Here is a 14,397-nt window from a genome sequence, read left to right on the forward strand (position 1 = left end):
TGAATAAATCACAAGACCATTGTCACTTTGGGGAGCCAGTGTGTATAGTGTTTAGATAGTGTTGGTGCTATAGTGGAAACACCCAGGTTCAAGTCTCCACTCAACTATAAAGCTCACCTTCAACCAGATTCTGCTGTCAATCAACATAAACACACATGCACAATTGTTTTGAGGTTAAATTGGGTGGAAGAACCTTCTCAGCTGCTGGAGTCAAGGACATCTCTGTGGGTTATCCTCCTCATGTGCCTCTAGGCAGGAGTATAGCAATTAGCTAAAAGAACAGAAGCCTACTAGAGCCCAAGGAGGATAGCTCCGCCCCAGTTTTTTCAGTCTTGCGTAGCTCCAGGGAGGTTCAATTCTTTCTCCTCATCCAAATACCTTCTTTCCAAATCCTTTAGATTCTGATCCTGTCTCCCCTTTCCTTTGAAATGGAGCAAGCAGGGAGGACTAGGATGATCCTGGTTCCCAAGGAAAACAGCAGGGCAGCTCCCTGCAGCAACCAGAACCCCAGGATGGCCTCCTCCAAATGCTTCTTTGACGGCCACTAAAACGCTGCCTGGCAAGACTTGCGAGAAGTCTGCAACCAGTTTCCCACCTTTGGGCCATGAAACTTGTAGCACAGTGTCCCAGTGCGCCTCTGAGAGAGGCATGGGAGACTTTGGGAGCATTGTCATTTCTTCTCGCCAGAGTTCCCTCTACTTTTTTTTCATCTGTATGTAGAATAATGTTCAGGGTGGTAGTATCAAGGCAGTGTGTGAGCACATGCATCAGAGTGGGGCATTCCTGATTCAACATGAGTGGGATCATAAATTAACTGAGCGGACATCCAAAAACATGTGAGCAGTCAGCACATGTGCACGCCTTCGAGAGAAAACTGCTCTTCGACCGGCTGAAGTGAGCTGCAGCACACCCTTTCGCCCAGCCTCCTCCCACTGGAGCGAAGATGAGGGCCTGGGGATCAGAAAAGCCCTCCACATCGGCCAGAACATCATGCACAAGCACACGTGAGACAAAATGGCACTGAAAAAAGAGAGGCTTCTCAGCAGCCCGTTAATGTTCAGGAGCTTGCGGCAGCCATTCCAGGGGGCGAGCAGGAGCAGTCCCAGGATCAGGGGCAACCACAGCAAAGGGTGAGATCTCTCCTTGTCGAGAGTAGAATTTTTAAAAACCCACAAATCATAAACACAAGCGTACAGAACAGCGCTCATCTGATCTTTCAGGTCCAAATTCTGGGGATCTCCATACAGAGAATCCCAGGCCCTTTGTTCTTGATAAGTGCCAAATTCCAGCAGCGCCTATAATTGATCTGGAGGTTGACCTTGATGAGCTCCAGATGAGGGAGATCCAGACCCAGACCATATTCCTGAAAAGGAGGAAGGGGAATGGTCAGGGGGAGAGGAGCCAGATGCTGGAAATGTCTCACAGTGACTATTTATCTGAGGACTTTAACCTGCTTATGTCAAGAGCTATAGCCACTCTCAGGCTACAATCCAAAGTAACACCAGAGCCCTCTCAAGGAGCTAACTTAGTTCTTCCTAAGCCAAGACCTAGAGACATGTTGTTGCCAATGCCTGAACATTTTACAGAGGCAGAAACAAAGGAATGGCTCCTGCCCACAACAAATAGGAAGCCAATGGCAGTAGCAAACTGATATTATTCCTTTCAACAGGAACCATTGGACTTAAAAATGCCTCCCACGGATGCACCTGTAATCCAGCTCATATCAGGTTCTTTGCTGCCCAGGGATGGCAAGGCACCCCTGAAAGATAACTGAGCCTAGTTTAGGAGGGTACATGACAACTCGGTACATGACAACTCCTAACTGCGTTTAGGAGGGTACATGACAACTCGGCAACCCACTCATCAGCAGTGGCCTCTATGGTCGCCAGGGCATCCTTATTAAGTCATCCACCCATTAAGTAAATGGGTGGATTACTTACTTAGCAACCCACCTTCTGATTTGGTCAAAATGAGACAACAGTTGGTTAAGATCCAGAAGGCACAAGCCTTTGTGGCTGATTCCACTCTGGATTCTTTCAGATTTTCATCTAGGGCATCTGTCGCTTCAGTGGTTGGCAGAAGACACCTCTGGCTTAAAAGCTGGCAAGTGGACTCTAAGCTAACAGCCGTTCCATATGATAACACTAAGCTATTTGGTGACATGGCCCTTAAGGACATTTTGGTAGTCTAAGGACAAACGAAAAACAATGCCTTTGGCACCACATAAGCTGGATAGACCAGTTTTTAAAAAGCCCTTTCAGCCCTTTTGGTGCTTCAAGGGCTTAGATAGGGACTTCAGATCCCAGCGTGGGTCCTGGAACCACCAACATTTCCCTTCAAGAGGTTTCAAAAACAACAGGCAGACCTTTAATCAGAACAAGCAGACAAAGCAGCCATGACTCAGAACCTCCCAGGCTAGGAGGCCGCCTGTCGGATCACTTCCATGCGTGGGAGGCCTCCACCACAGACAAGTGAGTTCTCAGCACAGTACAGATGGGATACAAGTTAGAATTGAATGCCCAACTTTCCCACATGTTCCTCCCAACTCCACGCTCTCACTCTTTTTCCAAACACATAGAGCACCAAAAGGTCATACATCTTCTGTAAATAGGAGCCGTGGAGTCTGTTCCTCCCTGTCAGGAGGGAAAGGACATCTATTCTATCTTGTTCACCACCCCCAAAAAGGATGGCTCAAAGAGGGCAGTGCTGGATTTAAAGTTCTTGAACAGGTGGTCAAGCACAACAAATTCCGTATGGAATCCCTCTGCTCAGTAGCAGAAGGGCTGCACCACCTAGATTTTCTGTTATCAACAGACCTGAAGGAAGCATACCTACATATACCAATCCATTGCAGCGGCCGTCTCCTCAGGTTCAAGTATGCGAGGAAACATTATCAGTATGAAGCTCTACCATTCAGCCTGCCATCAGATCCCCGGGTATTTACGAAGGTACTTGCACCACTGATGGTATACCTTTGCCTTCAGGAGACCCAGATATTCACATTTTTTGACAATTTCCTGATCCAATCCACTTCAAAGGAAACAGCAGTGAATGATCTTCAAAGGACACTTCAGACATTGCAGGAACATGGATTCCTGGTCAACGTGCCCAAGAGTCAGATGGTTCCATCTCACAGACTACAACACTTAGGAGTTGTAATTGATTTAGTACGGGTCTGCCTATTTCTCCCTTAAGACAGATATCAGACTCCTACCAAAGAGATCAGGGAGGCTCTTTCAACGCTTACATTTCTATTTCCCATGTTAGCAAGAATCTTGGGCCTAATGGTAGCGACCCTGGAAGCAGTTCCATGGGCAAGGTTCCAACTCAGAAATCTTCAATGGTTTCTTCTACCATACCAAGCAGCCATTGCCTACTGCTGCATCTTCCATGCCTGGTCCGTCAGTCCCTTCAATGTGTTAATAACACAAAACCTGTTGAAGGGGAAACAGTTTTTGGATCCGCCAAAGGTGATCGTGACAACAGATGACAGCAACAGGAGCTGGGGAGCATACTTCCAGCAATTGATGCACAAGGAAAGTGGACAGTACAAGAAAAAGGCCATAGTATAAACTTGCTAGAGCTCAGGGCCATCCGCCTGGCTCTGAGAGCATTCCAACAATCTCTGTAGGAGCATCGTGTGCTGATAAAGACTGATAACACCACGACAAAAGCACATGTGAACAGACAAGGGGAAAGAAGGTCACAATCTCTACACACACAAGCAGCCCTGGGCAGAAGTTGGGCAGAAGTTCATCTGGTATCCATCTTGGCACACCATGTAAAAGGGGACCTGAACCAACTGGCAGACTGGCTCAGTCAGGAGGATCTGATGCCAGGCTAATGGTCTTTCAACCAGAAGGAGTTCTGGTAAATAACCCTAAGATGGGAAATTCCAGTAATGGATCTACTCGCTACACCTCAGAACACCCAACTCCCGAGATTCATCTCCAGATTCCCCTGCAGGGAAGTGGAGGATACAGACATGTTATCAGCCAAATGGCTTGGGGCGTACTTTGCCCTTTCCTACCCACTTCACTACTTGTAGGAGTTCTGAGACAAATACGTCTGCTAAAATCTCAAGTGATACTGATGGTGCTGTTTTGGCCCATACGGCCATGGTTCTCATGGTTCCAGCCAGTAACAGTGGATCTACTTCTCCAGGGTCCGGTCCAACACCCCAACCCAGGCTGGTTGAGGCTTGCCACATGGAGACAGAGAGGCAACTACTGAGTCAATGGATATTCCGAAAGGGTATTGGATACCATTCTAGTCTCCAGAAGGTCATCAACAAGTAGGATATATCAATGCACAGGGAAGGCATTTTGAAGATGGCCAGCCTGCCATTTTATACCTCGTGGAGAGGCTTCAATCCAGCATCTTCTGCAGTTTCTTCAGGAGGGGCTTGAGAAGGGTCTGAAACCAAATACACTTAAAAGACAAGCAGCATCCCTAGTAGGTTTAATCTTGGGCATGTCAAAAAATCTCTGAATTCTCACCCTTACCTTAAAAGGTTCCTCTGAGGGGCAACACTTCTTCTACCACCTACCATGAATCGCTTCCCCTCTTGGGACCTCAGTACGATGTTAAATATAGTTTCAGCCTTTTGAGCCATTACACTCTATCTCGATACGATTCTGTCATTCAAGTTAGTCTTCCTGATAGCAGTTACATCGGCAATGAAGGTATTAGAACTTCAGGCATTATCCATCCACAAGTCATACTGCATATTTTCACAAGAGTCTATTTGCCTTATTCCAGGTCCTTTCTTCCAACTGAAGGTGTCATCAGTCTTCCATCAATCACAGGACATATCTCTCCCTTCCTTTTGTCCTCACTCTTAGCACCCTTCAGAAAAGTGTAACATTTGGATGTTAGGTGATGCCTCAAGAAATATATTAAGTGGTCTGCATCTTTCCGCATCACAGATAAAATTATTTGTCTCATTCCTACCTGGATCCATGGGTAGCACTCCTTGAAGGAGGGCGGATAAAAATATAATTAATACATGTTGTAGGAAAGCCACAGAAATACTGTGACAAATGACATACATCAGCTGCATAGCATCACACAAAGAAATATATATGTGTGCATTTGCCATATGTTATATGGTACAGAAATTATACCTGCCTAGGAAATCACTATGTGTGAAGCTATCTTTAGTTGTTGTTGGCTGACATGATCTGCAACGCAGTGCTTTAAATTACCTTTAAAGTCTTGAATGAACATAACATAAGAACATAAGAACAGCCCTGCTGGATGAAGCCCAAGAAGGCCCATCTAGTCCAGTATCCTGTTTCGCACAGTGGTCCACCAGATGCCGCTGGAAGCCACTGGCAGAAAATGAGGGCGTGCCCTCTCTCTTGCTGTTACTCCCCTGCAACTGGTGCTCAGAGGCATCCTGCCTATGAGGCTGGAGGTGGCCCACAGCCCTCCCACTAGTAGCCATTGATAGACCTCTCCTCCATGAAGTTATCCAAACCCCTCTTAAAGCCATCCAGGTTGTTGGTCGTCACCACAACTTGTGGCAGAGAATTCCACAAGGGAATTATGCGTTGTGTGAAAAAGTACTTCCGTTTGTTGGTCCTAGATTTACCAGCAATCAATTTCATGGACTGACCCCTGGTTCTAGTGTTAGGGGAGAGGGAAAATAATTTCTCTCTCTCCACTTTCTCCACATCATGCATGATTTTATAGACCTCTATCATGTCTCTCCGCAGTCGTCTTTTTTCTAAACTAAAAAGCCCCAAGTGTTGTAGTCCTGCCTCATAAGGAAGATTCTCTAGGCCCCTGATCATCTTGGTTGCCCTCTTCTGCACTTTTTCCAGTTCTACAATGTCCCTTTTTAGATGTGGTGACCAGGATTGTACGCAGTACTCCGAGTGTGGTCGCACCATAGTTTTGTATAAGGGCATTATAATATTAGCCGTTTTATTTTCAATCCCCTTCCTAATGATCCCTAGCACGGAATAGGCCTTTTTCACAGCTGCCGCACATTGAGTCGACACTTTCAACGAGCTGTCCACCACGAAGATCCCTCTCCTGGTCAGTCACCGACAGCTCAGATCCCATCAGCGTATACTTGAAGTTGGGGTTTTTCGTCCCAATGTGCATCACCTTACACTTGCCAACATTGAACTGCATTTGCTACTTTGTTGCCCACTCCCCCAGTTTGGAGAGATCCTTTTGGGGCTCCTCACAATCCGTTTTGGATTTCACTACCTGAAAGAGTTTGGTATCATCTGCAAATCTGGCCACCTCGCTGCTTACCCCTGCTTCTAGATCATTGATGAATAAATTAAAAAGCCCTGGTCCCAGCACAGATCCCTGGGGGACCCCACTTCTTACTTCCCTCCATTGTGAAAATTCTCCATTTATACCTACCCTCTGTTTCCTGTCTTTCAACCAGTTAGCAATCCACACATGTACTTGTCCCTTTATCCCATGACTGCTAAGTTTTCTCAAGAGACTTTGATGAGGAACTTTGTCAAAAGCTTTTTGGATGTCCAGGTAGACTATGTCAACTGGATCAGCTTGATCTACACACTTGTTGACACTCTCAAAGAACTCCAAAAGGTTGGTGAGGCAAGATTTACCTTTGCGGAAGTCTTGCTGGTTCACTCTTAGCAGGGCCTGTTCTTCTATGAGCTTTACAATTTTATCCTTGAGGAGGCTTTCCATCAATTTGCCTGGAACGGACGTTAAGCTAACCGGCCTGTAATTGCCCAGATCACCCCTGGATCCCTTTTTGAAAATCAGTGTTACATTTGCTACTCTCCAGTCCTCTAGTACAGAGCCCGATTTCAGGGATAAGCTATATATTTTAGCAAGGAGGTCAACAATTTCACATTTGAGTTCTTTGAGGACTCTTGGATGGATGTCATTTGGCCCTGGTGATTTGTTAGTTTTCAGATTTTCCAGACATTTTAGAACATCATCTCTTGTCACTTCTGTCTGACTCAGTTCTTTAGCCTCCACCCCTAAAAAGCCTGATTTAGGAAACAGGTATATGCTCAGTATCCTCTGCCATGAAGACGGATGCAAAGAACTCATTTAGCTTCTCTGCAACCTCCATATCCTCCTTAATAATCCTTTTCACTCCCTCATTGTCTAAAAGTCCAGCTGCCTCCCTGGCAGGTTTCCTGTTTCTGATGTATTTAAAGAAGTGTTTGTTATTCCTCTTGATACTTTTGGCTAAATGTTCCTCCAACGCTCTTTTTGCCTCTCTTATTGTCACCTTGCATTTCTTTTGCCAGAGTTTGTGTTCCTTTCTGTACTCTTCATTTGGACAGGCCTTCCAATTTCGGAAGAAAGTCTTCTTCCCTTTTATGGCTTCCTTGATGGTACCCATTAGCCATGCTGGCATCCTCCTGGACTTAGTGGTACCTTTCCTTGCTCATTAAGTTCATCAGGAGGGGCCCATCTTTGGGTGCTATCAGTTCATCGGCCTTCTCCATTGTCATCCCTGGGTTGTGGAATTTGCTCTCTGTGGATGTAACAGGATTACATTCCTCGGAGTCCTTCAGGAGAGCTTTAAAACCCCATCTTTTTTAGCCTGACTTTTAATGATATCTAGTTTTTAATTTTATTCTGGTTTAAACTTTTTTTAAATTGTGTATGTGTTTTTTACTTTAATGTAAACCACTCTGAATCACTGTAGGGAGGGCAGTATATAAATTGAATGAATGAATGAATAACATAAATAAATAAATAAATAAATAAATGCTAACATTACCGATTGGAAAATATATATAGATAGATAGATAGATAGATAGGGAGAGTGGTACTAACTCAAGATGACAAAGAAAAAAATATAACACCCAATAAATACAATGTAAACACATACAAGAAACAATAATAACCAGTATACATATCAATGTCACTTCATAAATCACAATTTATCATTAATCACTTCATTTGACAAGGTTTCACGATAAGTCCTTGTTTCACAATAAGCTTCCTCAGAAGTACATGAACAATATCGAAATAAACTTCACGTCTACTAAATATAAATCACTTATCCCTGGTGTATGGAATTCTTCATAGTTCCCTCCAAACGTGTTTCTTCAATTCCTCCAAAAGTTATTTCCAAAAGTTCTTAAATTTCTCCAAGGGAGTGGGAAAGAGTCCTTGTAGATGTGAATTACTACAAAGCACAAACCAGACATTAAAGAAAACATTTATACAACATAATGGAATTACATATGTAAACATAAAAGATAATTACCCAATAGGTGCAACAGTACACAAGCTGCTGCCAGGCCTGATACCCAGTCTTATCGCCAGCTCGAATAAACTGACCAAACTTTCTTCCTCCGGTTTTATAACACTCTCAGTTATTCACAGCTGTTGAACCTCCTCATCTGCTGCTGTCTGGCAATCATCACACATAATTAGGGCACCACCGTTACAAAAAGCAAGATAAATCCAAATTCGTGTTCAAACCATAAGGTGACAATGAATTTAATCTGTGTATATAAAAAGATTCTTGTCTGTTCAGCCATCTCCCTGCATCAACGTTACAATATCTGAATCTTTCCTTCTTAAACATGGAGATCACCACAAATTTAAAGTCATCAGGCTGATGACTAGCTAGCAAAAAATGTTCTGTAAGTGATGCTTCTAATACTCCATTCTTTATTCTGTAATGATGTTCTAGAATACTCTTTTTAACTGGACATATAGTGCAGCCAACATGTAGCTTTAAACATGGACAAATGATAACATGTATGGCATAAGCAGAATTACAGTTGGAGAATTCTTCCAAAAGCTTAACATAATTACTAGTAGGATGTACAAAGACTTTAGTGGGCAATGAAAATTTGCACGCTGCGCCAGTACCACATTTGAAATGGCCCTTGACCCTTGACATAGCTGACCTATCCTGTGGCATATCAGAGTGTATCAAATAGTTAAAGAGATTTTTATTTTTTCTGAAGCCAATCAACGGTGGTTCCTCACAACCTGGAATGATATTAACCAATGGCCAATATTTGAGAACCACTTTTTAAATTTTATTACTTAGTGAAGAATAATTCAGTCCCCATGTGATCCTGCATGGTGTAGACTTTTCTTTAATCTGAAATAAACATCTTCTCTACATACTATCTGCACGTTGTCTCACTCTCTTAATAATATGCCAAGGATAATCCCTATTCAACAGTTATACCTCAAGCCTCCTGGCAGATTTCTTATAATCAGAGTCCAGGGTATTGTTTCTTTTTAATCTTAGGAACTTCCCATAAGGTAAATTATCCTTTAAATGAGATGGATGAAATGACCTATAATGTAAATATGTATTGCGGTCAGTCTCTTTGGTGTACAGTGATACGAAAATACGATGATCTGATCCAATGTGTACATAGACATCCAGAAATGAGACTCTGGATAGACTTATATGACTCTCAAATTTAATCGTTTCATGAATGAGATTAATCCATTCAATAAATGCCTGAACCTTCTATCAGAAAAAATAATAAAAATGTCATCAATAAAATGCTTGTACAAAAGCAGATTATCAAAAAATGGGTTGTTATGCTTTTTGCAAATAATATGGGATTCCAGTCTTCCCATAAAGAGATTAGCCAAAGATGGGGCAATAGGACTACCCATAGCCACACCCTGAATCTGCATTAAAAATTGTTGATTTAATCTAAAGTAATTCTTCTCCAAAACTATATCTAATAATTGTAACAAAAACCAAGTAGGAGGATTTTTAACATATCTAGAGTCAAATGTATCTTCTGCTACTGACCTGGCCTCATCATGAGGTATGTTAGTGTATAATGATGTGACATCCATCGTGAGAAGCACAGATCCTGCTTCTGTATGTGTTTTTTACTTTAATGTAAACCACCCCGAATCACTTTAGGGAGGGCAGTATATAAATTGAATGAATGAATAACATAAATAAATAAATGCTGGCATTACCAATTGGACAGCATTGCTGTGCACATAGAAGTCAGCCTGGTGGTGTGCAAGAGTGCAGCTGCACAACTACTCAAAACAGCATGCACGTACCTGCACAATGGAACTTCCATTGGAAACTGCACATCTGCAGGTTTTAAGTAGTTGCACCACACCTCTGGGGCTGACCTTTACATACAGTGCTGGTGATTGGTAATACTGGCGCCATGTTGCACAACCCAGCTACCATTAGTATTAGAAATATAGTGTGGTTTCATTTAAAAAGATAAAATAAATGATTCCCTGTCCAGAAAGGGCTTTAATAATCTAAAAAAAAAATAAATCACAAAAGAGAGATCAGCAACAGCCACTGAAAAGACACTGTCTTGGGGATGAGTAAAGACATAAGAACAGCCCTGCTGGATCAGGCCCAAGGCCCATCTAGTCCAGCATCCTGTTTCACACAGTGGCCCACCAGATGCCCCTGGGGAGCCCACAGATGAGGTATGTGTATGTCCTCTCACCTGCTGTTGCTCCCCTACAACTGGTATTGAGAGGCATCATGCCTCTGAGGCTGGAGATGGCCCACGGTCACCAGACATGTAGCCATTGATAGACCTGTCCATTATGAATCTGTCTAAGCCCCTTTTAAAGCCATCCAACTTGGTGGCCATCACCACATCCCTTGGCAAAGAATTCCATAGATTAATTATACGCTGTGTGAAAAAGTACTTCCTCTTGTTGGTCCTAAATTTCCTGACCTTTGCTCTCTTGCTGGTAAACAAACAAAACAATCATATATTTATTTGCTTATAGTAAATATAAGAAAGCCACCACTTTATGAAAGTGGTTGGTCCCAAAGAAAGTCCAGCAGTATCCATAATGCTTCGGAGTATACATCCTGTTGGGGCAACACGCTATGTGTTGGGAGCTTGGCAGGATAAGCAGTGATACATCTGAAGGATCTTCAATAGTTGAAGGGTGGGTGGGATCATGCATGTATCCCACTACAGTCTACCTTCTGCAGAACTTTGAAGGCCCGCTTCTGTGGGTTGGCATCCTTACACTCAAGCAACTCCTAAGTCCATCTGCAGCTACTTCTGCCCCCACCACATGGAGGGAGGAGCCTGGGACCGGGGCTGTGTCATCAACTGCCAGGGACCTGGAGATTCTTGCATAAATACCCCCCTGGACATTTTAGCTGTAAGCTGCGTTGGCCACCAATCTTGGCTGAAAAGCAGGGTATAGATGTGATAAATAAATAATCCATCCTCGTCTTCTACTGTTTTGCCAGTCCTGCTGTTAGCAGTGCTTCTGCCTCTTTCCCCAGTTTGGAGGGAAAGATTCTTACTGCTTCTGAGTGCCCTGTGTCTCAGCAGGATTATAAGCATGAGCTTCCACCCTTCTCTCAGGCTTGGCAGGAAGATTCATCCAGGAAGCTGCACTGAAATTCTGCTGAAGCTCACACCCCTGAAGCCAGTGTGACCACAGGTGCAAAGCCCTGCCCCTTGGGTAAATAGTGGAATCTTGGTGAAAGGTGGAACTCACCTCTACAGTCAGGCTGAGCTTCAGAGGTGCCCTGAAGCCACAAGCCTTTCTTCCTACTTGCAAATGCTTCTGAGGCCCAAATGTGATTGGGGCAGCCCTGTTTCTTGTTCATGTGTCTGCCCCATTCATGTATAAAACAGAGTGGGGTGGGAGGGGTGTCTACGTTTTACATCAAAAAGAGTGTGTGAGTGAGGGGAACTGAACCCTCCCCCAAGTTACCTCCATTGCCCCAGATGCTTTTCTCCTAAGCGGGCTCACTTCTGGTACCAGGACCAGGCTGCAAGCAAAGTACCTTGGACAATAGAGAGATAAGACGGGAGACTGTGGAGGATTCAGATATGTTCATTCATGTACTGCCTTGATGCAAACGTTAGACGCCCACTACTATCTTCCTTATACAATGGCCGCAGCAAACATGGCTGCTCCTGTCATGTCTAGTTTGACCTTGAAGCCCATTGTGATGTTAGAGACGAAACCCAGCTCTTCCCTACGGGGGCTCACAGTCAGAACAGAAGGTGCTCTTGAGTACTTAAAGCCAATGGGATGGGTGAGTCCTAGCTGCAACCTTTAGGAACCAGCTGCGTGTGCTTTCCAAAACTGGATCTGTGGTTCAAAATGGAACCTAAAAGACCTAGACCAGCATTGGTAGAGTAATAAAGCTGTGCACAAGCCAACATATCTTTTCCTTCACAATAGTGGGCTATGGGAAGGCATTTCATATATTTGTATGAGTTTAATCTCTATTTTTTAACAGTACAAGCATTAAGTATTCTCAGAAAAGTCAAACAGACGGCAGTCGGTTGCTCTTGATTTGTGACGTAGCACTTGGAACTTCTTATGAGCAAATCTGGACAGATGAGTCATTAACTACAGCACCATCAGGCTACCAAAGTGTGCATGGAGTCTCTAAAGAAAAGGAGCATTATTCAGCATTTGAGGTACCAGTTCCACTGTTCTCCTGTTTGCCAATTACACAGACACATAGGAACATAGGAAACTGCCATATACTGAGTCCATAATACATAGGTCCATCTAGCTCAGTATGGTCTACACCAGGGATTCTCAACATTGGGTCCCCAGATGTTTTTGGACTTCAGCTCCCATAATCCCCAGCCCCAGTGGCCTTTGGTTGAGAATTATGGGAGTTGAAGTCCAATAACATCTGGGGACCCAAGGTTGAGAATCCCTGGTCTACACAGACTGGCAGTGGCTTCTCCAAGGTTGCAGGCAGGAGTCTCTCTCAGCCCTATCCAGGCTCGGACTGGCCCACAGGGCAACAGGGCATATTCCCGGTGCGCCCCACCTGCGCGGTGCCCCACACCCCAACTCCCACCCTTAATGACCCATTCTGCTCAAAACCCGGCGCCCTCCCCACATACATTCCACCGCCCTCTCAGTGCCCCCAGTCCGGCCCTAGCCCTATCTTGGAGATGCTGCCGGCGGGGGGGGGGGGACTTGGAACCTACTTAGAACTTGACACCCACACCCCATGCTAGAGGTTCTGGAGATCATTTAAGAAATGATAGAAGTGACCTGGCACGGCGCAGAGACAAAGAGTGTGGGCTGGGAGCCTGGTTCATATATCTCTTTACCTCACTAGGGAAGTCACTTGGAGGCTTTGAGCAAGTCCCTGTCTTTCAGCCTCAGTGCCCTTGCCACCTGCAATATCGAAGTGATCATACTTACAGGATTATTGTAAGGACTACTGATGAAGGAAATGATTTAGTCCTAGCTGAGTAGAAGGCTCAGTTTCTTCAGTCTAGGTTCTTTTCCAGAAAGCCACATTATTTTGAGAGAGAACTTGTGAACAGGATTTCAGTTTCATTCAGAATTTACTTCAGGATATACCAGATAAAAGCAATCGCCATAGGTTAAATGTTTAAATATGTAAAGCAATTACCATAGATTAAATGTTTTCCCAGAAAAAGGGAGTTGTCAAAATCACAGTGGTCAGTGTTTTTGCAGTATAATGTGAGGAGTTCTCAACCACTCATGCCATTGTAAGCACCTTTTTAAAAAAAATACCTGCAGTGTTGTATAAGAGCACTCTTGTGCTAATTCTTAAAGTTGCTCAATCACACTTTTGTGGCACTATTTACATTATTGCCAATGTAACCAGTGTCACAGAAGTGACAGTTCAAGGAGAGCTGGTCTTGTAGTAGCAAGCATGAATTGTCCACTTTACTAAGCAGTGTACATCCTAGTTTGCATTTGGATGAGATGCAGGGCTTACATGTGAACTCTGTAAGACGTTCCACTTATGGGGCCACTCTGGGCAGAGCACCTGCATAGGAAGAGTCCAAGTTCCTTCCCTGGCATCTCCAAGATAGGCCTGAGAGAGACTCCTGCCTGTAACCTTGGAGAGGCCGCTGCCAGTTGTTGTAGACAATACTGAGCTAGATGGACCAACGATCTGACCCGGTATATAGCAGCTTCCTATGTTCCTAAGTGTGATTATGCAAGCTTAAGTATTAGTACAAGAGCACTCTTGCACAACACTGCAGGCTGTTATTCTTAGGTGCTCACAGCACTAGAGGTGGTTCAGAACCAGCCGCATTACACTGCACAACATGTCAGCTGATTCCTCTAAACCAATCTCCAAAGGGTGGGAAAGGAGAAGGAGAAAAGTTGTCTTTCTTTCTTTCTTTCTTTCTTTCTTTCTTTCTTTCTTTCTTTCTTTCTTTCTTTCTTTCTTTCTTTCTTGGAGTCAGAAAGGAAAAGGGAGGGAAAGGAGAAGGAGAAAAAGGAAGTTGTTTGTTTGTTACATTTTTATACCACTCCATACAAAAAAAGTCCCCGGGGCGAATAAAGCTTAAGTTAAACACATTTCTGAATAAAGCTTAGTTAAACAACATAATATTGCTTTGTGTTCACAAGGGAAGCAGCTATACAACATAACCCTTCTCTGCTGCTCTAGGTCTAAGGGTGTCTCACGTGTGGGGT

The 14,397-nt window shown here is 44.0% G+C and overlaps 1 protein-coding gene across 10 annotated transcripts in view; it reads left to right on the forward strand.

The window, feature by feature from the left end:
* Nucleotides 1–14,397, forward strand: part of PARP4 (poly(ADP-ribose) polymerase family member 4) — a 124,530-nt gene that overhangs the window by 32,395 nt on the left and 77,738 nt on the right. For all 10 annotated transcript variants that reach the window (XM_053307714.1, XM_053307719.1, XM_053307715.1 and 7 more), the window contains exon 13: nt 12,209–12,392. In XM_053307714.1, the coding sequence (XP_053163689.1) occupies nt 12,209–12,392 (184 nt within the window). The remainder of the gene's footprint in view (nt 1–12,208; nt 12,393–14,397) is intronic.

Source organism: Hemicordylus capensis, chromosome 3 (genome assembly GCF_027244095.1).
Source record: "Hemicordylus capensis ecotype Gifberg chromosome 3, rHemCap1.1.pri, whole genome shotgun sequence".
Taxonomy (NCBI): domain Eukaryota; kingdom Metazoa; phylum Chordata; class Lepidosauria; order Squamata; family Cordylidae; genus Hemicordylus; species Hemicordylus capensis.